The sequence below is a fragment of the Brassica napus genome, chromosome A3 (genome assembly GCF_020379485.1).
Source record: "Brassica napus cultivar Da-Ae chromosome A3, Da-Ae, whole genome shotgun sequence".
NCBI lineage: Eukaryota > Viridiplantae > Streptophyta > Magnoliopsida > Brassicales > Brassicaceae > Brassica > Brassica napus.
Window position 1 is genome coordinate 12,372,295 of NC_063436.1, and position 25,149 is coordinate 12,397,443.

The window sequence follows — 25,149 nt, forward strand, 5'->3', positions numbered from 1 at the left end:
ATGTAGGGTAATGGCATAAGAGTCTAATGCCACTTAATGAAATTAGTTTTTTTCAAAATGTCATTTTAGTGGTGGTAAACATGAATAATGGTACCAACAATGTAATAAACATAAAAATTACCTTTTTTATATATGACTCTAAATATTATTATTAAATATATTTTTTTCCAATTCAGTCCTAGTTTGTATTAAAAAAAATATTATTTTTATATTTATAAAAATAAAAAATTTATATTTAAAAATACTAATGTTATACTATTCGGAATACATTAACATTTTTTATATATTTTTTAAAAAAATAACATTTTATTTATAGAAATACGTAAACACTCTTTTCTTTATAAGCTGAGAATTAGTTTTAGTTCTGTGTGTGTGTGTGTGTAAAGAGTTTATTTATCTTAATTCTTAACAGTAACTATGAACAAAACTTTATGAGTTTGTTCTCTTTTGTCTGAAACTAATTAGACATGGTCAAACCAAAAGCTCCTTTTTAATCAAATTTTGTGAGCCCGTAGATGTTAATATTGCCTCCTGCGCCACGCCTTTTAGCACTAACCATAAAGACAGAAAAGCTTATGATGTTCCATCATAATTTATATTCCCATTGTTTGTCATCAACCACAATCATTTTCAATTTTCCCTGTGACCTCTTTTTACCAGACAATTTTCAGAGAAGATTAAACTACAAGCATTTGAAAGAGAATAGTTTTATGTTTCCCACAAACATCTACTATTATTATTATTTTTACAAAACCTGTAATTTGAAAACTAGTTTACAGCTTGTGAAAATAACCGAAACCCAGTAAACAACTACTCATGGCATTTTACTCAAACTAATTTGAAAGTACCGGTTAAAGTCAAGTTTATTTTGCTCCACTTAATCATGAATCCTCATATCCGGTTGATCTTTTCAAATAAAAATGAATCAAACGCAAGTTTTGTAGTTGTGTATCTATACTATTAAGGGTTTTTCTTCTCTTTGAACCAGTGGCGGATCTAGACACGATTTAGCCGGGGGCACACTGTTACAAATAACAAAAACAACTTTGAATTGGAGGCACTTTTTATACTTATTTAGTAAACTACAAATAATTTCATCAAATTAATGTAACGTATTCAAAAAAAAATAAAAAATAGTAGGGAGCACGTGACCCCATACCCGTATACCTACGTCCGTCCCTGGTTTGAACCCCTGAGTTAACCACTAAAATAATAACAAAATAAAAATTGTCAAGTCGTGTTCTGTTTATGAAAAATATAAAAATAACTAGAAAAATAATATTAATTACCAATTTTAAAAAAAAACTTTGACATTGTTCTAAACCCCAAATTCAATGCTATAAACCTTAAATTCCAAGCTCTGAACCCTAAACGCTAGGAATCAAAGGGTTCTTAGAATTTAGAGTTTTGTAGATGGCTAGGATTTAGTTTTAGCACAGCGTTAACAATGTTAATGTTTTTTTTTCATTGTTTCGGCAATTAATATTATTTTGTGATTATTTTTTATTTTTTTTCATAAGTATAATATGATTTATTTTTGTTTGTTATCATTTTATTGATGAACCCATAGATCTAAGGGGTGAATAGAAGAAAAACTTTTTTATAATGATTGCTAGAATTTCTTGAATCTAATATTATTTTAGTTTATAGATTCTTATATTCTCGTTAAAATCTATTGTTATTGGTTTGATGATTTAATAATTCTATACACAAATCTTTTGTTTTTCAAAAAGTTTATAGAGTTTAATGAATTTTTAAGTCTATTAAAATTGGTGTTATTAGGAGTTGTATTTTTCACCATTTAACTCATAACACAAGATTTTAAAAGTACTATCTATATACTTTTTTTTGGGTTAAATGTTACTTTAGACTCTTAGAATCAGTTTATCAATTTATTTTCATAGGATTCTACAATAAGCAAAATTTTCTCCAATTCCAATTTTTTTGTTTTAGTTTCTAATTTGGTTGTTTTAGTTTCTAATTTCTGTATAATAAAGTGTACGCAACATTATAAAATCACGAAAATAGTAACATTTAACCCAAAAAAAAAGTTATGGGAAAAAAAAAAGAAAGAAAACGGCATGCCGACAGTCCCGTCACGCAAATTATGTTCGGTTTACTTGGCATTATGGTACACCGGTCAACATTCCACGTGGAGCAAGGACTGATACAACAACATAACGTAAAACGGCGCCGTTGCATTGTTTTATTTGGGGTGCGTTTCGGCGGCAATACGATTGAGACTCCCGCCCACGCTCCAGAACCAGAACCAGAACCAGAAGAGAAGATTTTTGTCTGGTTGATGTTGAATCAAGACAACTGATTGCTTCTGGAGATAATGGAAAACAAGAACCAAGAGGATCTAGATCTGCTTCTGTCCCTTGACGACGAGGAGAGGGTTCTCGAAACTCCTCCCGGTTCTCCTTCCGCCCCACCCGGTGAGACTCCGATCAATCGATTGCAGAGTAGATCTCATTATTGAAATATCGATCTTTGTGCAGTTTATTTGACGGATGAAGAAGAATCCCCCAAACGTCGTAGAGGTCAGGCGGACTTGTCTGACTTCAGAAGTGTCGTTCAAGATTGCATTGACTATAACCCCAAACCTCTCCCTAAACTCACCAATAAACCTAAATGCGACATTGAAAAGTTCTCTGGCTTGCGCTTAAGGTCTGAAAAGTTTAATCCTTTTCCTATTAGCTCCTTGTCCAAACGTATCTGTTGGTTTCTTTTTGTAGGAATCAATTACTTAGCCCTGCACAGATTAGTGATCTCTTCTCCGACATTCGTTTCGTTCGATTGCCGACAATCAAGTAAGTCCAAACGTATATGTTGGTTTCTTGCACTACTTACTTACTTACTTACTCTTGGACTGTGTGTAGGAACTTGCTAATGGGTGACAAACTCTCTGGTTGTTGGGCCACAATGGGAGTGCTAACTGAGAAAGGACAACCCAGAACAAGCTCTATAGGCCAGAGTTATTGCATTTGGAAAATCTGTTCCTTAAACGACAACAGCACTGTCTCCTTGTTCTTGTTTGGTGATGCTTACAAGAAGAATGAGACAGAAAAGGCAGCATCTGTTTTCGGTCTCTTTAATTCCTCTCTTCGCAAGGACAAAATGGTAAGCGCATTTAACTAAAATGATAATCCATCATTCACCACTGATGGATTTATTCTCTTTGTGGCAGGGAAGTGACTTCTCGTTAAGTGTCAACTCCGCTAAACAAATGGTAAAACTAGGAGTGTCCGCTGATTATGGAGTCTGCACAGCCAAGCGGAAAGATGGAACTACTTGTACCTCTGTTGTAAACAAGTAAGTTTTACCTTGGCCCATGCGTATCATTCTCTAGTTTGTTTATTAATCTTGAGTTGTTTTAATTTTCAGACGCCAAGGAGCATTCTGCAAGAATCATAAACTGGTACACATCCTCTCTCCCTATATTGCCTTCATCTTGCTTTTCTGCCACCAATGCAAATGAACCATGTTTTGTTTTGTTTTGCACAGAATGCATCAGACAAATTTGCTACAATGAGAAGTGAACTCAAAGGCGGGTATGTTAATGCTACCGAGTTTGGCCATTACCTTGAGTGGGGGGATTTGCATGATTCTTGGGAGTTTTAAGCTTTTTTTGTTTTTTTTAACTTGTTTCAGAAACTTGAGAACGTCTTTCAGAGACCCAAAATCCCAAGGGATTTACACAGTTGAGCCACCAGTAGATAGAAGTGGGAACAAAAAGGCTAATCAGCCTGTTCGAGTACTATCAGTGGAAGGTCTCCGAAAGGCTCTAAGGTTGGGAAACTCTCATTTAAGTTTTTTTTGAATGCCAAATATAATGGTGAGTATGCATGCAGTGGTGCAGATAAAGTGACGCCTAATGTACACTCACAAGGAATACGATTCCTGAACGAGATGGCTAGTATGCTTCTTCTTCTTCTTTCTTTCTCCTTTTGATACAATTATACAATCTATAAGATCTGATCTTGGGTTTACAGAACAATCGGCTTTGAAGAACGTTGACAAGAAATCTGAAGCTGTGAATAAGTCTGTAGAGAAGAGGTACTACCCTCTTTCTTGACTTGTCATCTTCTTCCCGAGTTGTGTATCTCAAAATTAGAAGTTCTTGATATTTCTCTTCAGGAAAGCGTCTAATGCAAAAGAAACGCAAGTAAAGAGAAAGAGAGAAGCGCACGGCAGTGATAAGAAGGATACTCCTGAGATTGCCACCGGGAAAATGATGGTCCTAGATTTCTGCAGCTCCGACGAAGAATGAGTCCTCAGCGGACTTTAGCCAATAGGCACATCATTGGATGTCGAGATAAAGGATTGTTGTTCCCATTCATACAAGAAATGTTCCTTTTTGTTATATTGGATTTGAGATGGTATGTCTTTCTACCATTCTTTGTGTTCATTTATAAACTGTTGAGAAGAGTTGATACAAACGCTCTATCCAAAACAAATGTTAATTACTTTGTGTATATGGTTGATAAGAACAAAATAATTTCCGAAGAAGTAATTGGTTTTGTCACAAGATGTCTTGAAGAAGAGATTCACCCTGAAACTTGTCCACCTTGGAACTGAGAAACGCCAATCTCTTGTCGAGACGCGCTTTTCTCATATCCAGACTTCCCAACTTCCCAGCCATCTCTGTCGTTCTCTCTCTCCACTCCCTCAACTTCTTCTCCTTCTCCCTCAGCTCTTTCCCCTGTTTCTCCATTTCTTGCCTCACAAGCAACACATCCCCTTGGCACACCTCTTTCTCCATTACGCTCATCTCGTGCTGGTCGTAATGCTTTACCGCCTCAACGATTTCCTCAAGGACGGGCTTGAGCCAATCTACCTTGATTTTCACGGACTCAACGTCTCTAACAATCGCTAGCATTTCCACCACGCGGGACTCCTTGAGATGCTTTAAGGGAGTCGTCTGCAGTTCAAAAGCCACGGAGGCGAGCATGTCGAGGTAGTAGGATCTGGTGGCAAGCGAATGTAGTTTTGAAGCAGATGCAATGTCACCGTGCTTGTCTAGGATTTGCTCAAGAGTAGCTGAGACGCTCGCTCTGACTTTGTAATCTCCCACAGAAACGATAGACTCGGACTGAGTGGACTGCACATCTTCTCTTGTTTCATTCTCCTTAAGTATTAGACTGAATCTCTGCGGTTCATCTTGTTTGCTTCGGGATTTGTGATGCACTGGCTGCAACAAGACAACAAGGCATTTGTTGTGTGGTGAGTTTCTATAATTAACACGAAAGGCATGAGATGAGATGAGGGATATACATACCGTGGTGCTTCCTGATTTTGGTGTGATCTCAGGGTAACGCCAAATAGAGTTATCGTCGTGTTCATCATCCACAAATGAAAATCTATCGTCATCTGAGCTCCCACACTCATCCAACTGATCGAAACGTTCTTCCTGTTTGGTGGGAGTTTCATATCCACGGCGACTAGGCTGAAACAAGAGGCCAAAAATGTTATTAGCATGTGCAGAAATGTGAAGATTTGTGAAGGTAGATGGTAAAGAGCAGTACCGTAATGGGTCTAGATAGTGGCCTTTCTTGAGGTGACAAAATGAGTTCCGGATAGAGTAGAACCGATTCATCGTCATTCTCGATGTAAACCGACTCAGCTTTGCTCCCAAGATAATTGTAGGCCTGAGATGATCTTTGACCCATCTCAGAAGACGTTTGTGAGATTTTTTCCCTGCGGTCAGGTGACTTTCCTTTCTGGACTGCAGTCTTTTGCCTACTTTCATGTATTCTTGGCTTAGTTTCAGCTGCCCGGGGGGTTTGAAAAGCTGCACTGTCGAGGGATCTGTGGGATATGGGGTGAGTTTGGGGAATTCTAGGGCTGGGTTCAGGTGTCTTGGAGCGCTGTTTCGGAGTCCTTGACAATGGTTCAAAGTAGGTAGGCTGAGGCTCTGGAGTCTTGGACCTTGGCCCCGGGGATCTGGCCATGAATTCAGGTGACCTCCCTCTATGTTGTTCCGTCCTCATCCTATTTTCTGGCGTTTGGGGCCGCCTTGCTGTTGCAGAAGAGTCATGTACGGGCGTCATAGGCCTAGTATCAGAGGTGTTGGATACGCGTTCAGGGGTCCTCGGCCTTGTTTCAAGTGAAATAGGGTCCTCTTGGTGAGCCCACGGACTAGTGTCAGAGCGGTGTTTGGGTGTGTGGGGCCTACGCCGAGGTGTCCTAAGAGGGTGTTCAGGCGTCCTAGGCTGAGTTCCAAAGGGCCTTGGAGAGTACATATCATTATCCTCACCTCCACGCTGATCAGCCTGGAAGGAATACCAACATATATATTAGTGAGACTCTGGCAGGGAACAAAAAAAGGAGAGTGCTTAGCATTAGCCAAGAATGACACTTACCCTCCTTGCAAAATAGTCTCCCCCTGAGTATCCTGCCAAAGAAGGCGACATAGGGAGGGAGTCCATATTGTTTGTAGGCTCGTTCTTGAGTTGGGACGGGCGTCCCTGGAGCGGGGACAAGCGGCTGAAGAAGTTACCATTGGTATGATCAGTGGAAGGTGAAGTGTCTGATTCAACCTTCTTCTTGGCAAAATAGCTGGCAAGAGGCGATCTGCTTCCACGAGCCGGACTGCTTGAAGGAGTGTCCCTGCCTGGAGTTCTCTTACCAAACCCTGACATAAGTTAGCATGTTTCATGAGATATATTTCTTGATGATAGCTTTCTTACCAAGTTATATAAATAGAATAGAATTAAATCTCATAGGTACCAAAGAGTTTCTTTTCCTTCTTGTGGACATTTCCGGAGTTTAATATCTCTAAACAGATTGCAGTACACTCGTGGAAAGGATTGCCTGCGTTGGGGCAACCTTGAACCACTTTTCCAGACACCATTTCCATCTCACAGACTTGAAAAACTCTCTAAGATCAATCTCTTTGATTAAGACAGAACCTGACATAAATACACAAAACAGTGGTCAGATCTATTGAAACATTAGAGACCCATCGAAGTACATAACACAAGAGGGAGTCAACGCTTTTGATAGGGTGCAATTTTTTACAGAAAAATATGATTCTACAGAGTCAGATTGATTATCCATCTTCTATGAGTTGGTTTAATAAATGATCACACAACAAGAGACGATACTAATCAGATCGACTATGATGTTGATCCCTTGAAAAATCTCCTATGTTTTCCCACCACACAATTTTAAATGCTTTTGGTGAAAGATCATATTCTCAAATTAATCTGCAAACCAATAGTATACATGCAAATGTATAAAAGTATAGAAATGGGTCAACTGAGAGATGGATAGAGATACCTGTAAGTAATTTTGTGGAGGAGAAAGATGCCAGTTGAAGAATAAGTGAATGATTATATCTTCTTATAGGTAGAGAGAGAGAGAATGAGAATGATACCTGGAGGTGTATATATATATATATATTGGAACTACCTCTAGTATGATGAGATTGGTTCCACTGTTTGGCAACTTCGCTGACTTTGACCGCCACTAAAAAACTATATAAGTTTCAGAAGAGACTTGGTCAATTCGCCATTTGATTTTTTATTTATATATTATGTATAGTACTTGTCAAAGATCTACGGATCAAAGAGGTAAGGAATCAAAGATCTTAAAGGTCAAGACGACCATGGAAACTTCAGTTGTGTTCTCACACCATTTTCATTTGGTTGCTTCTTTCACATCTTCTGTATTCAAGTACGACCTTAAAGCAGCTAAAGTAAGTGTTATCTTTTTACATATTCGTGGTTTAAAATACGACTTTTTCACACAAAAAATTATTGAAGAGAGAAAATGAATTTGGTTATAAATCATTGACAACCAAATAAGATAAGCTCACATCGATCACTCCTCACGCTCTGAAATACAGAAATAGACTCTCTACTAGGACTTTAAAAACGTAACACCGAACTTTTAATAATTTTTAATTTAGTAAATTTTCCCGTTGGATGTAGAAAGAAACATTGGTGGTATCTTTAGATCTCTGCAAGGACATATTCGCCGTCGAATTTGTGGACCTTGCTCTGGAACAGCTCCAGACTCTTTGTCACCCTCGAATCCTTCATCTCTAGCTTCCCCAGCCTACCCGCCATCTCCGTCACCCTCTCTCTGCATTCCTTTGTTTCCTTCTCCCTCCTCCTCAACTCCTCCCTCAGCTCCTTCATCTCTACCTTCCCCTCTCTCATCCCCCTATTGCACTCTTCTTTCTCCATCTTAGCAGCGTCGTACATCCCAAAGCACTCCACGGCCTCGGCCAGTTCTTTGACTGCTGTTTTGAGCCAAGAGACATCAATTTTAACCGAGTCCATGTCCTTCACCACCGCCTCGATCTCCGCCACACGGGCCTTCGTCAGGTCTCTCAGTGCTGTTGATTTCAGCTCCATCACTGCTGTGGCCAGGGATTCCAGGTAAAACGACCTTGTTGAACTGGATTGCAGCTTTGAGGATGCGGCGATATCTCCTTGTTTGTCCATAATGGTCTGGAGCGTGGCGGAGACACTCTGCCGCACCTTGTAACTGGCCACGGAGACGTAAGCCTCGGAGATCACCAACTGTGTCTCTTCCTTTCCTGCCTTGTAGCTGCTATCAATTCCTCGCATTTTGGTGATCTCCTGCATAGTGAAGCTTCCAGCCTCGTCAGGCAGCTCGGGCGGCTCAAACTGCATGTCTTGCTCGTAGGTTTCGGTCGCAGTGATCTGGTATTTGTAGTGAACTGGCTGCACGACAAGAAAATCGTTATTTGGCATTTGAGCGTTTTATTTCATAGAGCTTACTTTGGAGGTATTCAACAGATGTTCCGGAGGAAAATCGCACCGTGTTGCTTCCTGAGACGCCCCTGGAACGATGTCCAGTTGCAATCTCTGGAAAGAGGTAGGTGGAATGGTTGTCTTCGTCGTCGCTGGAAGAGTAGAATGGTGGTGGTGGAAACCGGCTTGTGGCTCCATGAACAGGACTCATGGGTGGGCTGCTACCCGGTGTAACATCTTCTCCATCCGCCTCGTACATCCCCTCAAAATGATCTTTCCCTTTCTGGTATCTCACAGGCTGCCAGAAGAGAAAAATCAGAGAATTGAGTTTTAAGTAACAAGGACTTAAAAAGAGTTTGGTGTACCTACCATTGTTCTTGTGTGTGGCGGGCTTTGGGATGGATGAAATGGACTTGAAGGGGCGCTCTTCCGTGAAGTCATATGGCCCTCTGCCTCGTACCTTTCTCTGCTGTAGTCTCTTTCTCGATCATGCTGCAATCACAAAGAGAACAACAACTTATTTTGGTTCTGAGTGGGAAGAAGAAGAATGTTAAACACACGGATCAGTACCATGTTGTAGGGAGCTGGAGAGCGGCTTCTGGAGGGGTGAAAGGGGCTCACATTGGCCTGTGCCTCATACATTCTCTCGTAGAGCTCTCTGCTAAAGTCGGTAGACCTCCTACGGCGATCAGGCTGCAAATCACAGACCAGACAACCCCCAACGTTGTAGTTCAGTTGTTTCTCATATATGGAAGAATGCAAAAGAGAGCATAAACGAGTGAATACCGTGCGGGTTCTGGAAGATCGAAAGGGGCTCATAGAAGCATTGCTCCTTGGGGTCACATCAGCATCAGGTTCATAAGAGATGTCCTCCCCTCTTTCTTTACTATTCTCTCTAGGACGATCGGGCTGGAGTATTAAAACAAAGGATCAAACCATGACAAGTGAAAGAGAAGTGTAAATCAAACACATTAAAGAGTAGTAGTATTAGTAGTTGTACCGTGCTGTGTCTGTAGACAGGAGGCCGATGGCCGGAATTAGGGACACGTTCAGAAGCATGCTGTTGTTGTTTCCAGTGAGTGGTATGGTCATCAGAGACTGGGAAGGCGTACTCTGATTCTGATCTTTTTATGCCGAAGTGTGTCACCGGCGGAGCCTCGGTGGGATGAGGAGGGCTGGAGGGGTTGCTCTTGCTAGCACTTTTGTGACCCAAGAATCCTGGACACACACTAACACTTAGAGTGTTTGTTGCAAGACATCTAATCTAAACTAAGAAAGAAAGAAAACTGACCTGCTCTTTTGCCATACTTGTTCTCTCTATTTGAATTGTAGAAATCCATCCTCGGAGTTCCTGTGATCAAGAAGAGAACACAGAGAGAGGGCTTAAAATCTCTACATGGGCTTAAAATCTCTGTTTAATAAGCTGACACCAAAAACAATCAGACGACATAAATATTAAATTGATGTCTATCCAACTGTAGCAGCCACTCACATTGACTTGGTCAGTTCTGGCAACACCCCCTTCTTTTTGAAAATTCTGATTCACAGATTATTAAACATACCGACCAAACGCATCAATTATCCCTCTATCGTATTCGTTACCAACAACTTCTTTGCCTGCACATTTTTATTAATTATTACTAGGTGATTGTGACTTGTGAGCACGGGAATTAATATTTACCAATAAATAACTCATAATAATTAGTTAGTATTTGGGTTCAAATTTTTATTGAATTATAAACTATTTTAATTTATATGTATAAAATTAGATATTATTTTAAATAACTTTATTGTAGTTATTTTAGTATAAAATTTTGATTATATTTAGGAATCGAGAGAGTTTAAGTTTGATTTCGGTTCAATTTCTTTATAATTAATTATATTTTATTAAATCATACTAGTTAGAAAATGAAATCATTTATTAAAGATATAAATAGACTCGTAAAATTTAGTTAAAGTACTGAACATATAAATAATTTTCAAATAATACAGATAATATTTTCAAATAAAATTGAAAGAAAGTAAATAACTAAGAAAAAGAGATTAAAAAGAAGTAATAATCAGGAAATGAGATTAAAAGGTTAGTAATGAAATAAAATAAGATTTTTCTATTTTAAGTTATTTTCTATTTTTTCTGTTCAAAATATTTATTAAAAGAAAAGTGATTTCAAATCAGAATTGAAGAAAATAATTAATTAATGAAATAGGACTAAAAACGAAATAAAAATTAAGAAAATAAGATATTCCTATTTTAATTTAGTTTCTATTTCTTTATTTTAAAAGTACATTTAAAAGAAAAAAAATAATAGTGGCAATTAGTATAATAATTTCAATTCATTAAAGACATTTACGTACTTGACTATTGCAAAAGTTAACTTAAGCGCGACATAACTTAAGAAACTTTAGGTTCACTAATCAATAATAGTTTGTCTTCACATATTATTTTTTTTAAAGGAAACAAAATAATAAAATTTTATATTACGTTTTTAAAATATAAAGAAAAATAAATAAAAAATAATAGTAGCTGTTAAATTTCTTTTAACATTGCTAAAATCGTTAGCAGAACAATAAACCTTAAATCTTAAACACTAAACCCTAAATCCTTGTGTAAAACCTTAATTTTAAACCTTAAATCATAAACACCTCAACAAAACTTTAAACTCTAAAATTAAGTGTTAGGATTTATGATTTAGTGTTTAAGATTTAAGGTTTAGTATTTTGGTAACAATGTTAAAAAAAAAAATTGCACTTGGTATTATTTTTATTCATTTATACTTAAAAAAAAAAATATATATATATATATATATATATGACGTAGTAATTTTTTTTTTCTTTCAAAAGCTGAATATTTGATGGCAAACTACTATTTGTTTGGTGAACATACAAGTTCACCCTAAGGATGAACCCAAGAAAAACTATTACTCAAAGATGTCTCTACACGTTAGAAATAGATATGGGACATGAGAGGTTGTCGCTATAAATGATCTCCTGTGCCAATATATCAGCTGCCTTATAAGCACCAACGTGGAGAATATGATTGTTGAGAATGCCAATAATCTTCTTGTAAGTCCCCTTGTAAGATAACTAATATGCGACTCAATTGTAGCTTTCAAAAGATCATAGCACACACGGATGCCATATTACACAATTGGGATGTCAATGGGAGGACAAGGAGTTTCAAAGCGGCTGCTAAAAACTGTGCTACAAGAAAAGCGAGAGATCTCAAAAAGATTGGCCGAGGGATTCCCGATGACATAACAGTACATCATTGTTGTTTTCTTCTATACAAACCTTGTGAGGTGAGCCAGAGCCTGCTGTATCGGTGACAGGGCTGTATTGATTATTGCATGGGAACGAAGCAAAGAGCAACAGCTAGTTTTGTTTGTTAACTGTGTTCGTAGGTGTGAAGTGTGGAAAAGAATGATCACCAGAGTAGTTACTTTCTTTGTCTCTGTTTGTTAATTTTAACAACTCTGCTCTTTGATTTGGTATTACACAAAAGAGACTTCAAATTTCCAAGGAAACGATGAGCTGTTGTTTGCTTTGGGTGTTTCTGTACAAAATACATATAAAGGGAGAGGGCATATACCAATTGTCACAGGGTTTGAGCTAAAGCCAATGTCTAAAGTAGTTCTACCTTAAGCATAGAGAGACCAGGAACTGAGAGAAGACTATAAATTCACTCACGACAGCGGCTGGGGAGTGGATACCCAAAAAGGGGATCACATCAACATGGAGCAAGTTCTCAACGGTCGATCCCACCACTGCACCTACCACTAGTCCTCCTGCCGTCAATGCAGCTGCTTTCCCTGCACCAAACCAAACCAAACCAAATTGAAAGCTGCGTGAGAGAGGTGAGTTAAATAGAAGAAGGTACACTTACCTAGCTTGACGTTTCTTTTGGTCATGAAGTAGAGGGAAGCTCCAAAGCTGGTGGCTAATATAAGTCCTGGCACATCAGCACCAGCGTAAGAGTCTATGGAACTGCCGTTAACGTAAGTCAAGACCATCATTGCTCCATAAACTCCGGCTTGAATTCCCAAATTGCTAGTGGATGGCATATCAACAGATACAGGTGGATTCTTCATCCACTGAGACACCCTCCCTGTGCCAAGAGAGTTGGTGGATTTAACATCGGCGTAGCGAATGTTGTTGCTCACAACTTTGCCTGCTCGGCGTTGGTTGAGGCTCTGCATCAGCAGCATGTCATATGCAGCCTCCGCCTAAGACAAATGAAGTAAATAGAGATTGTCTAAAATTCCAAAAATGGGAACTTTGGAGAGAAAGAGAGTATTCACTCACCTGGGAGATGGCGTTGGGGTCGTCCTTACGGGAAGCAATAATCGCCTTCTTGGCACGGAGTATTTCGTCGAAGGAAGCTCCTTCAGAGACACCGAGTACCTTCAGAGCCGTCTCCACGGACATGTCGAACGGCGGAGAATCGTCAGCTCGAGAACTGGCTCTAGGCGGCGGCGCCGCGCATCGCCGCCGCGTAGGCAGGAGAATCGATGAGGAGCGCCACAGATGCTGAGTCTTCCCGGAAGGAAAGAAGAGGGGATTGAGCTTGGTGGTGAGGAGATGGAGAGGAACATCGGATGCTGAGCTAATAAGGCGGTTTGGTCCGGCGGAGATAGCTGCGGCTGCCATTTCTCTGTTCGTTTCGGCTTCACACACACAACACAACACAACTATTAGATTTGAGGGATTGTGCGATCTTTTCTGTTTTGTTCCACCGTCAGATTGAGTCTAAATTGTACGGCGTGTTCCACAGCCGTCGGATTGGAACGGACAGACGGTAGATGCACCTATATAATTCTAACTTTTTTTTTTATTCAAAAAAAGCTCGATACTAATTAATCAGCATCAATCTTGTGTCGAATCGGGTCCAATTTTGCAACACACAATTAGAAGCGTGGAAGCAAAAGAAATCCGCATATACATTTGTACTCACCTACATAAATAATAATAATTTCATTCTTTGTTTTGATAAGTTTGTAAAATGGATAAAATCTTTTTGTTTTGTTTTTTTGGCATATACCTTATGTGTGGTCCATGAAGTCTTTCTATTTCATTTATAGCGTGTTTCGTTCTTGTATCTAATCAGACACAAATTCTGGGTCCGATTGGTAATGTAGCTGTATCCGTGATTTATATTGGAAAACTATGGTATGAAAATGTGTGCATGATTATGATTAAGGGAAATTTGCTAATAATAATTTAGGAAGAAATTTACAAAATTTGGTTTTCATTTGATATGTGTCTACTTTTGGCCTTCATTACGCCACTTATACCAACAAGTTCAAATCACAGAGAAGGTAGGGGGGGAGGAGGCTGAATCAGTGCCGGTTTTATATGCCCTAAGCAAAATTTTAGCAACATAAGGCCTGTTCTTTTCATTGCCGCTGCGACTAGCGGTCGCGGCAACAAAATCACACTTTGACGGAGTCAAGATGAACGCTCTTGAAAGTAAACTTAATTATCGCAGCTTGCCGCAACGATGGAAAAAGGGGATGATGCTGCCGCTGATATTTTCAGCGTCGGATTTAGTTACTGCGTTTTGCCGCTGCGACTGAAAAAGGAAGTTTCGGTTGTCTCACCGGCACTATATTTCCGATGGTAAAGAGGTAATTTTCAGTTGCCGCTGCTAGTCGCGCGTTTGCCAAAAGAACATGACTATATTAGAAAATAAATTTGTATAGAGTTTGTGAATTTTAAGAGTCATAGATATCGCTTTGACAAGCAATAGAGAGTCTGATCGTAGCCAGATTTTGGTGATGTCGATTTGTTGAGCGTGAGAGAGGGTTTAGTGTTTAAGATTCAGCCCGGTTTTCAAGCCGTTGAAACTCTACGGAGTTCTATCGGGCATCAAATGTATCTCAGCGTCTTTTAAGTTCTGTTGTATTTTCTTTGTTCTTATGGAAGAGAATGGACCTGCGGATAACCTATCTAAGGCTTGTCTCTTTCATGCTGTTACTACTTGAGCATGAGGCCATTTAGCTTATAAATTATTCAGTTGTTCAAAAAAGAAAAGAGTTCATAGATTTAAAAAAAGTTATTGTGGATTGTAAAAGTTTATTTACATTGACTTATGAAATTTGATCATAACTTTTTTAGATTGATATACATTTTCATAAATTTATATTACCTCTTTTCTATCATTCTTTTTTTGTAAAGTAAATATATAATTTATTTATTTTTCTAAATCATATAGCATTATTATTTATTTATTTATTTTTCTTTCAAATTAAAAATAATAATAGTGATACATACAAAATTAGGCAATTCTTTTAAATAGTTTATTTTAAGTTTTTGTTACAAAAAAAAGCAGTCAAAGAAGAAAATGACCAAAAGAGATTTTATTAAAAAAAGCAAAAAACTATTTTTAGCCATTGCTTCATGGATATATAAATAATAAATTAAAAATAAAAAAATTATTTCGAGTTATATGTTTTTAAATTAGAAATTTTATAATTTTTTAAATAATTTACTCGATTTTTTCAAAAAAATTGTCAAATTGTCTTTTTAAAATTTTAAAATGCTTTTTGAAACTATTAAAAAAACTATTTTAAAATTTTAACGTATATAAATATAACTATATATTCAAAAATGATAAAACAATATAAAAATAATTATATATTCAAAAATGTAAAAATATATAAAATGTAAAAAATTAGAGTTTTAAATTATATACTTTCTAAAATGATGCATTTTCTCTGTTTTAGGTATTTTTAGTTCGTTAACAATAGTAAATTGTAAACTTTAAAAAATTATTAGATTTACCAAATATCTATTGATTTAGTATTATTGCAAATAGGTAACACAAAAAGTGTTTTAATCAAAATTTAATGTGAAATACAAAAAAAAAATCATCTTTAAAAACAAAGTATAAATTTATAATATAAGTCACATTAAAAACTTATAAAATAATTCAACTCGTTTACTGATTGGTGAAGATAACTCCGTGAAGTTAATTTTATAGTAATGTTAATCAGTGTTATCATATAAATTTGACTATACTCGATCATAATTTTATTAAAACATTTTTAATAAGGAATTGAAATTTAAAAATAACTTTTATTTAACAATACAATTACTTAATATGTTTATTAAAAAATAAATAAAAATTATTATTAAATGTTTCATAAATATTGCTAAATCTTCTTACAAATATTATTAATATCAAAAATTACATACTAAATACTTAATAACCTTAAATATAAAACACTTAAATAAAAATATGCTCTCTCAAATCCAATAATTATACACGGTTTCTGGTTAGTTTTCTCCTACGGAGACCAGCCAAAGGTAAGGATAATATCATTTTACATTTTAATTATTGGGATTAATATCTCTTTATTTTTTTGTTTGCTTTATAGACCAGTCACAGCCTCGGCCACCGTACATCTCAGGCGGTCGGCCACCTATCACACTTCGACCATCGACTGTACTCCTGTTGTAAGGTACTGTCTAGATCTTACGTCTTCTTGTGATGGAGTATGACCATAATTTAGTGGTTAATTGTAGTAGATTTCGGCTGTTCGTGGGCGGAGAAATGGTTTCATCACTCAAACTAAAATTCTAAGCAAACAAAACAACAGTAATTGAATTTCTAATGAACTTGCTTGTTTTATTAATTAAAACATTTTACAAAGAAACATTTGTTTGCTTATAAAGTTAGACTATAAAAGAGCTTGTAAAGTTAGACTATAAAGATCCGACACTGTATATATTATTATTATCATAATAGGAGAAAAGAAAAAAAAATTAATTTGGACAACAAGAATTCAGGGAATTAAATAAAATGAAAACTAGGTTGAATGTTGAAATTGATAAGGACAGTAATTAATAAGATTGTTTGCTTTCACCTACAAATGCAATTGGAGCTCTCATGCTGTGGTTCGATTTTAATATGAAAGATCTCTACAAATAACTCATGAATGTTAAGTGTAACCAACCAAGTTATCAGTCACATTACCTGAGCTGTATCCTGATTTACTAATCTAACTCGTTCATTTATTTATTTTGCAACAATATAACTCCGTTCTATAAAAACCATATTTTCTCATCTAACTCTCTAAACGCATCTTCAAAAAGAGTATTTTATAATTTAAAATATAGAGTTTTTTCTTTCTAATTTTTTTTTCAAAATTTCAAATTTGAAGTTTTATATTTTTATTCACATTTTGGTCCTTACAATTACACATCACATTTATAATTTTTAAATATTTTTTGGTTTATCATTTTAATCTTTAAAATTTTATCTCATAAATATTTTAACCTTTTTATAAATTTAAATTTTACACATGAAATTAAATAAAATTTTAAAATAAGATTTAAAATATTTTTAAATTAGATTTAAAAGTATTACGAAAATAATTTATGAAATAAAGTGATATTTTAGTTGTAATTTAGTATTTAATTATGTATTTCTATTTATAACTTTATATTTTAGTGTAACATTTTATTAATTAATGTTGTTGTAATATTTCTAAATTATTTATGAATTTAAATTAATTATAAAAAATATAAGGATAACAATATGCAATATAAATAATTTTAAATTTAAGTTTAAAATTTTGCTTTTGAAGAAAATCATTTTTATATAATATAGAATTTTGAAAATTTTAAAATAACTTTTTTTTTTGAAGATAATTTGAAACAATAACCTGAAAGAGGATTAGAAAGGAAACGTCACGTTCTTTTTGGATATGTTATTTTTTTGTTACTAAAAGTCCCAAGTTTTTAAAGTTTTCGGGGGAGGCCTTTTCCCACCAAAATGAGGAATTAAAAAGAAAATAAATGTGTAAATCTATTTATTGAGGAGTTTTCAGTTCTTCAAAGACATTCTGGGTTACTGTCAGTACAGTTGACTGCATTTTCCATTTTCATAACCCACGCGCTGATTCTGTGGCTTGAGACGCACCTTCTGCCATCTATAAAAATCAGCCGTCTCGTAGGTGTAGCTATGCGTGGAAGCGCGTGGGGAGGAACGTCATTAAATGGGACCAACTTGCTTGAAAAGAAGTTATGAAAGACCCCATACGGGTTTCGCTTTTATTGCACAACCTCCGAAACCATTTCGCGTTTAACGTCTATCGAAGCGTTTGCTATATTAAAGACATAGAGACGGGAGTTGATCAGAAAAAAAAGACAGAGACGGGACAAAAGAAAGAGCCAGACACGACACTAGCGTCTCTGTTTTATTGCTGCTTACCTCTATTATTCTGTCACAAAGGAAAAACCAAGGAGAGAAGACCCAATTGAGAGACATGCATGCAAAGACGGACTCCGAGGCCACTAGCATTGACGCGGCTTTGTCATGGCCGCCGCGCTCTCCGCCCCGTTCGGCGACTAGACCTCTTTACTATGTACAGAGTCCCTCCAACCACGACGTGGAGAAGATGTCATTTGGGTCGGGTTGCAGCCCGATGGGTTCTCCCTCACACCCACATTACTACCACTGCTCGCCCATCCATCACTCCCGTGAATCCTCAACCTCTCGCTTCTCGGACCGTGCACTCCTCTCCTACAAGTCAATCCGCGAAGGAAGCGGACGCCGTCGTTACATCAACAGCGCCATCGACGAAGAAACTGACGACGGAAATGACGACCCCTTTCGAAATGTGCGTCTCTACGGCTGCTTGCTCCTCTCCTTGTTCCTCTTGTTCTCAGTCTTCTCTCTCATACTGTGGGGTGCTAGCAAATCCTACCCTCCTAAAGTTGTGGTAAAGGTAATATACTAATATATAATAACTATAGCTCTTTTCTTCACTCGGTGACTCGGGCTGAGTTAAGAGTAGAGTCGACTCGTATAGTGGATAGGTATTCGGTTTCACTTTCTTCGGTTTCACTTTCCTTAAAAGAAACAATCTGAAAAAGGCCAACAAGAGAGAGGCTAGACTCGGCCATGTCAAATGACGTCCCCGATGAGACAGTCGCAAGCATAAATAAGGAACTCCTTGAAGCCTACAAAGCAGAGGAAGCTTTTTGGAAACAAAGAAGTAGAATGCTTTGGTTGACTTTGGGCGACAAAAATACAGGGTACTTCCATGCAGTTGCAAAAGGACGGAAAGCTCGTAATAGGCTTACAGTGCTAGAGGATGCGAGTGGTACCCCAGTTTATGAGGAAGAGCAGATCGCTAAGGAGATAGCACGGTACTTTGCGGAGATTTTTACGACCACGGGAACAGATAGAGAGATGATTGAGGATATTATCTCCCGAGGCCTGTCCCCGTCGATTACTCCAGAGACCAACGAAACACTGATCGCCCTCCCATCCGCCATGGAGATTAAAAAGGCCCTCTTTGCCATTCATCCAGACAAGGCGCCGGGGCCTGATGGATTTTCAGCCTCCTTCTTTCAAGCTAACTGGACGGCAATTGGTCCTGCTATAGTCTCGGAAGTTCGCGCCTTCTTCTCGTCAGGGTTAATGCCGGCATCAATCAACATGACCCAGGTCCGCCTCATTCCGAAAAGCGGTGATGCTCTAAAGGTCTCAGACTATAGGCCAATCGCCTTGTGCAATGTCTACTATAAGATCATCTCGAAGATTCTCTCCCTACGACTCCGGCCAGTCCTTGGATCGATAATCTCTGAGAACCAATCGGCCTTTTTACCGGGACGAGCTATTGCGGATAATGTCCTCATCACACACGAGATTCTCCATTATCTCAAAGGATCGGAGGCTAAGAAACATTGCTACCTAGCGGTTAAAACAGATATGAGCAAAGCCTATGATAGGCTAGAATGGAGCTTTATCCGGTTGGTCTTTGAGAGGTTGGGCTTTGCTAGAGAATGGACCAATTTGGTCATGCAGTGCATAGAGACAGTGACCTATTCTTTCTTGGTCAATGACTCAGCTCACGGCGCAGTTACACCGCAAAGGGGTATCCGACAAGGGGATCCTCTCTCTCCGTATATCTTTATCATTTGTGGAGAAGTACTCTCGGGCCTGTGTCGAGCAGGACAACGGAGTGGAGAGCTCACTGGGGTGAAGATTGGACATCATTGCCCACGTATCAACCATTTGCTCTTTGCCGATGATACGATGTTCTTCACAAAGGCCACTACCGGAAGCTGCGAATCACTTGCGCTGATACTGAGAGATTATGAGAAAGCTTCGGGTCAACGTATAAATGCTTCTAAATCGTCTATCTCCTTCTCGTCAAGGACGCCACAGGAGACCCGATCACGGGTCAAACTCATCCTTGGCATTGATAAAGAGGGAGGAGTCGGCAAGTATCTTGGTCTACCCGAACTCTTTACCAGAAGGAAGCGGGATCTCTTCTCCTCTATAGTCGACAGAATCAGACTCCGGGCGGCCTCATGGTCTACACGTCGGTTGTCTCCAGCCGGAAAGCTTACAATGCTAAAGTCTGTGCTTTCGGCCATCCCTACGTACACTATGTCCTGCTTCCCACTGCCCATTGGATTATGCAAGCAAATCCAGTCAGTCCTCACTCGATTCTGGTGGGACGCGGATCCCTCGGTGCGTAAACTTTGTTGGGTAGCATGGGATTCCTTAACGCAACACAAGAGTGATGGGGGTTTGGGCTTCAGAGATATCTTGGATTTCAATACGGCTATGCTGGCTAAGAACGCCTGGCGGATACTGACGTCCCCGGACTGTCTCCTAGCGCGCCTGTTACTAGGAAAATATTGTTTCAATACGAGTTTCCAAACGTCTCCTTGTCCTACCTCAGCGTCTCATGGCTGGCGAGGTATAATTGCGGGACTCAATCTTCTTAAGCTGCAGCTTGGCAAGGCAATCGGAAATGGGAACACTACCAAGGTTTGGAATGACTCTTGGATCTCGACGACCTCTCACATCGTCGTCTACGGTCCACCAACAGAGGCCACAAGAGACCTCTACGTATCTGATCTCCTACTCCGAGGGACAGGAGAGTGGAACCGCCACATGGTAGAGGATGTTCTTCCTGAACTAGCTGAGGATATCTACCAAATCAAACCAAGTATTTTCCAAGTTGAGGACACCTTTTGCTGGCAGAAGACAAAGTCCGGTATATATAGTGTCAAATCCGGATATTACGCAATGCGCGAAGATCAAGAGAATCAACAACAACAGCATCTCCCTGCGGCCACTTTTGACTGGCAGAAGTTCATCTGGCGCGAAACGACATCACCAAAACTTAAAATCTTCCTGTGGAGGTTGTGTCGGGGAGCACTCCCACTCGGGGCAAACCTTCGTAGTCGGGGCATCAACACGCCGGGCCTCTGCCCTCACTGTAACGAGGATGAAACGGCGCTGCACCTATTTTTTCTATGCCCTTTTGCGGCTCAGGTGTGGGAAAGAGCCCCTTACGTAACCCACCCTAACTTCTCTGATGCGGAAACACTCCATGATGCATTTCTGATCATGTCGACGTTGGTGAGTCTCCCGCCCATAGGAGTGTCAACGTGTCTCACCTCCTGGCTTCTATGGAATTTATGGACTGCTCGGAACTTGCTAGTCTTCGAAAACAGACAGAACCCGGCGGCTACCGTGGTTTCAAAGGCATGCTCTTCTGGTCGTGAATGGTTGCAGGCACAGGTCCCGACACCCACACAATTGCGACCCGCTCTCTTAGAGTTCGAAATTCCGCCAACACGAATGGACGTGACGCTCTGCAACTCTGATGCAGCGTGGTCGTCGGCAAACCACCGTGCGGGTCTAGGCTGGTGTTTCACGGATCTACAAGCTACTGTCATCCAGGAACAGTCCCGCGCACTAGCACATATCTCCTCCCCCCTCGTAGCGGAAGCGCTGGCTATGAGGGAAGCAATGCTGGAAGCTAAGCGCCGACCTCTAACAAAAGTCTGGTTCCGAACCGACTCACGGGAGCTCGCTAGAGCTATCTACTCGAAGTCTTATCCGATGGAGCTCTTCGGGGTTCTCATGGATATCGAGATTCTATCATCATCCTTTATCTTCTGTTTTATTTCCTTTGTTGGGCGAGAGCACAATGCTGCAGCTGATTCCCTAGCGAAAGCTGCACTCTCTTGTTTCTCCCCCGCCTTGTATTGAATCCTCTTGGTTTAGATTTATTAATGCATTTCAGTTGACAAAAAAAAAAAAAAAAAAAAAAAAGAAAAAGGCCAACAATGAAAAATAGTATAATATTCTCTTTTTTTAAAAAGAAATAAGTAAAATAGATTAACAAGTAAACAAAATGTGGAATGAGAGACAAGTGTGCATTTGATTTGGTTAGAATGTGAGCAAGTGTTAGACTGAATATAAATACTTGCAGGGGATGCTGGTGAGGAACTTTAACGTGCAGGCTGGTAACGATCTTAGCGGCGTGCCCACTGACATGCTGTCTCTTAATTCGACTGTCAGGATCTTCTACCGGAACCCCTCAACCTTCTTCGCCGTCCATGTCACTGCTCCCCCTCTCCTCCTCCGCTACTCCAACCTCCTCCTTTCCTCCGGTGAGATGGAGAAGTTCACGGTGGGTAGGAAAAGCGGAAGGAATATAGCCACGGTGGTGCATGGCCATCAGATTCCCCTATACGGCAGTGTCTCTCCCCATCTCGACACACTGTCCCTGCCCCTCAATCTCACTCTCGTCCTCCGTTCCAGGGCTTACATATTAGGCAAACTCGTCACCTCCAATTTCCATACAAGGATCATTTGCTCTTTCACTCTTAATGCCAACCGCCTTCCCAAACCCATCTCTCTTATCCACTCATGTACTCATCACCACTGACACCACCTTGCACACTTTGTGTGTTCTTTGGATATATATTTTTATCTTTTGCAATCAATCAACAAATTCTTCCAGGAATATTGCTACGACCAAAAAAAATATATGCCAAGATAAGTTTACAGTTTCCACCGAGTTTATTAATATTCAAGAGTGAAGAACAATGTGCCAAGATTCTACAAAAAGAAAAAGAATTCAAAGCCTAACATAATCGGTAAATATATGTACAAATATACTATGAGTAGCCTTGGAAGTTGGAATGAAGAGAACCTCCTGCAATCATCACTAGAGTAGTTTCTGTATAACAATATCTTTTCAGCTATAAAGTGATCCATACTTTGTATTGTGTTTACATCCATTATTCTACGAATGGAACGTTAAATTTTGAACTTTATGAAACGTATTGTTGTGTGATACTATTATCTTTCACATAAAGAAATTTTAATTCATTTGATTTCTTTCATTGATATCCCTATCTATAATAGTCTTTCAACATAGAATCCAAATCTATGTTTTTTTTTTGATCAAAAAATCCAAATCTATGTTTAGACTACACAATTACATTCAAAGAATTTGATAGAATTCATCACATATGTTACTGTAAACGAAGGAAAAAGAGAGTGGAGGCAGAGGAAAGTCAAAAGGAAACAGAGGAAAAGAAGATTGATATGATCTGTAAGCTGAGCTGGTCGATTGATAGGAAGGATCAAAGACTCCTGGATAAGCCACAAGTAGCATAAATAAGAAAAAGTGTACTTGATTTACTGTTTCCCTATGCGTTTTACATTTATGTATTTGTTTGTTTGTAAACAAGCAACACTTATCTATTTGTATTAAGCTTTCTATCACTAGTAAAGGAGCTCCCAATTCCATATTCTATTGTCAGAGTTGCTCTGAAGGATGTGAAAGTGCCGGTTTTCACTTTCTTGTTTGATTAATCCAAGACTTGCTACTGTCTTCAGTTATTGTAAAATTTAGATTCATGGTTTCATATATTTGCAGAACTTGTGGAGTTGGGCTGGGCTGGGCTGGGCTGGTGTTTCCACGTCAACCTTTGGTACACCACATCACAAACAAAACTCTTCCATATTCAATAGTAGGAGAGTTTCTCACTGTGTAGAATGGTGTTACTTGTCTCTAGCATCTGGACCATTTAGAATGGTGTCACCATATTTTGTATGTATGAACGGATATCCTGTTCCTTTTTTTTTGAAACGGATATCCTGTTCAATTCATAGATCTTTTTATATTCCATTATCTTTTATATTCCACTCGTAATGTGAAATATTTCACTAAAATGTTCATTTTTCCAAAATATCATGTTTGAGCAGTTTGGGGTGGTTACATGCACTTCACCGGCTTTCGTTTCGAGTTTGGGGCCTCCTTTCTGACTCAGTTAGTGGACTATTTTCCAAGTGGAGTTATTTGGAAGATTGATATGGAGAGAGTGGCCCTGGTGGTTCATGCGTCCTTGATGCTCACATCACCCATTCCCAAGGTATTTTTCCTTGGTCTTCATATTGGACTTTAGATCCAAGCGCTTTCAGTAAAAGAACAGAGCATAAACAATATATTTGGTTGTACTTGGACCTGGCAAACACAGTTTTATTTCAGAGACTGAGACCTAATCGACTAGCTCGTACCTATTATACAAGTATGCTATAAACATGGTCTAGGCGGCACAAGTGGCGCAGGTGCAACCTTCCCCACAGGTGCAAAAGGCCTTGCCGACCTTAGCGGAGGTCTGGGTCTTGGCGCAGGTGCAAGGGTTGCAGCCGCAGTGCTCCCCGCACGGGCACATGTTGTGTTCTTGATCCCCACCAGATGCTGCGCTCATCCTGCACCTACATGGACTCCAACGTTCTTTTTTAAGTTGAACAAAATACATCAATTCTTGAGAGCATATAGAAGAGTAGAAACCTGCAGGATTCTCCACCTGGACAGGGAGATGGGCAGCCACAGCGACTGTTGCAGCCAGCGACTGAGGTTCCTTTGCCTATGTCTGCCATATCTTTTACCTCGCCCTTTCTTTTCTTTTTACTTTCTACTCCTGTCTTTCACATGACCTATATAGATATAGACGATGGACCGTGCACGTGGCCTCTATGTTGGGTACCATGTGCCATGTGGTAGCTTCTCGTCTAACTTGATTGGTGACGAAGCCTCATGAGTTCAAATGTGCTACGTAACCACAACACCATCACGGGGAGAGTTGTGTTTTTTGGTTTTAGCAATATAAGTAGAGATGTTCAGCTGTAGCGTTAATCCCGCTCACTAACAGTTCTTTTTTTTTAAATTTTAACATGAGTTTTGTAACAGGGCTAAAATAATCGAATAATTAATCCTTAAAATTAACATGAGTTTTAAGTTTAGCCTATTTAATTTTAAATAAATTTTATACAGCTTAAGTAAAATTATTTTCCATTGAAATATAAAACTATTTTCTGAAAATGTACATTAAGTTTCTTGAAAATATTAAATCAATTTTTCTCACAAAAATGCAAATTATACTTTCCAAAAATACATAAACTATTAGTTCTGCTACAGATTATAGAAACAATATTCAGAAACTGTATGTTTTTGCTAAACTGTTTTATATGATGATTGGTAGAGCACATTCAGTATGTTATTTAAAATTATTATAAAAACTAGTATATAATATATAATATATTTATAGTATATATATATAAAAATATATTAACATACAAAATTAAAAG

The 25,149-nt window shown here is 38.6% G+C and overlaps 6 protein-coding genes and 1 long non-coding RNA gene across 9 annotated transcripts; 2 read left to right on the forward strand and 5 right to left on the reverse strand.

The window, feature by feature from the left end:
• Nucleotides 1-2,154: 2,154 nt before the first annotated feature.
• LOC106389512 (protein MCM10 homolog) lies at nt 2,155-4,512 on the forward strand. The gene is made up of 11 exons (XM_013829785.3): nt 2,155-2,438; nt 2,502-2,670; nt 2,739-2,813; nt 2,883-3,123; nt 3,191-3,315; nt 3,388-3,421; nt 3,508-3,554; nt 3,655-3,792; nt 3,855-3,919; nt 3,996-4,059; nt 4,141-4,512. Exons 1-11 carry the CDS (start codon nt 2,339-2,341, stop codon nt 4,271-4,273), a joined length of 1,191 nt encoding a protein of 396 aa, XP_013685239.2. The 5' UTR covers nt 2,155-2,338; the 3' UTR covers nt 4,274-4,512.
• On the reverse strand, nt 4,386-7,464 carry LOC111213710 (protein SON-like). 2 transcript variants are annotated; one of them, XM_022715527.2, is made up of 6 exons: nt 7,285-7,464; nt 6,733-6,914; nt 6,366-6,637; nt 5,529-6,275; nt 5,282-5,449; nt 4,386-5,194 (listed from the first exon to the last, which is right to left on the reverse strand). In XM_022715527.2, the coding sequence occupies exons 2-6, from the start codon at nt 6,860-6,862 to the stop codon at nt 4,526-4,528; spliced, it is 1,986 nt and encodes a 661-aa protein (XP_022571248.2). In that variant the 5' UTR covers nt 6,863-6,914; nt 7,285-7,464; the 3' UTR covers nt 4,386-4,525. The 2 variants fall into 2 exon arrangements, with proteins under 2 accessions (XP_022571248.2, XP_048631911.1); XM_048775954.1 differs by lacking the exon at nt 7,285-7,464 and adding an exon at nt 7,024-7,230.
• Nucleotides 7,465-7,744: 280 nt separating this feature from the next.
• On the reverse strand, nt 7,745-10,340 carry LOC106389513. 2 transcript variants are annotated; one of them, XM_048775955.1, is made up of 8 exons: nt 10,222-10,340; nt 10,021-10,080; nt 9,730-9,947; nt 9,516-9,638; nt 9,300-9,422; nt 9,099-9,221; nt 8,797-9,027; nt 7,745-8,699 (listed from the first exon to the last, which is right to left on the reverse strand). In XM_048775955.1, exons 2-8 carry the CDS (start codon nt 10,067-10,069, stop codon nt 7,959-7,961), a joined length of 1,608 nt encoding a protein of 535 aa, XP_048631912.1. In that variant the 5' UTR covers nt 10,070-10,080; nt 10,222-10,340; the 3' UTR covers nt 7,745-7,958. The 2 variants fall into 2 exon arrangements, with proteins under 2 accessions (XP_048631912.1, XP_022554952.2); XM_022699231.2 differs by having other exon boundaries at nt 10,021-10,249.
• Nucleotides 10,341-12,150: 1,810 nt separating this feature from the next.
• LOC125606897 (protein CHAPERONE-LIKE PROTEIN OF POR1, chloroplastic-like) lies at nt 12,151-13,655 on the reverse strand. The gene is made up of 3 exons (XM_048775956.1): nt 13,032-13,655; nt 12,613-12,952; nt 12,151-12,538 (listed from the first exon to the last, which is right to left on the reverse strand). Exons 1-3 carry the CDS (start codon nt 13,374-13,376, stop codon nt 12,363-12,365), a joined length of 861 nt encoding a protein of 286 aa, XP_048631913.1. The 5' UTR covers nt 13,377-13,655; the 3' UTR covers nt 12,151-12,362.
• Nucleotides 13,656-17,409: 3,754 nt separating this feature from the next.
• Nucleotides 17,410-18,081, reverse strand: LOC125606898. The gene is made up of 2 exons (XR_007338156.1): nt 17,944-18,081; nt 17,410-17,836 (listed from the first exon to the last, which is right to left on the reverse strand). It is a non-coding gene; the product is annotated as an uncharacterized LOC125606898 (long non-coding RNA).
• LOC106388508 lies at nt 17,860-22,563 on the forward strand. The gene is made up of 2 exons (XM_048775960.1): nt 17,860-18,460; nt 21,977-22,563. The coding sequence occupies exons 1-2, from the start codon at nt 17,999-18,001 to the stop codon at nt 22,433-22,435; spliced, it is 921 nt and encodes a 306-aa protein (XP_048631917.1). The 5' UTR covers nt 17,860-17,998; the 3' UTR covers nt 22,436-22,563.
• Nucleotides 22,564-24,019: 1,456 nt separating this feature from the next.
• Nucleotides 24,020-24,499, reverse strand: LOC106388507 (metallothionein-like protein 4B). Its single transcript, XM_013828592.3, has 2 exons — nt 24,353-24,499; nt 24,020-24,276 (listed from the first exon to the last, which is right to left on the reverse strand). The coding sequence occupies exons 1-2, from the start codon at nt 24,439-24,441 to the stop codon at nt 24,105-24,107; spliced, it is 261 nt and encodes an 86-aa protein (XP_013684046.2). The 5' UTR covers nt 24,442-24,499; the 3' UTR covers nt 24,020-24,104.
• Between the last annotated feature and the right edge of the window lie 650 nt (nt 24,500-25,149).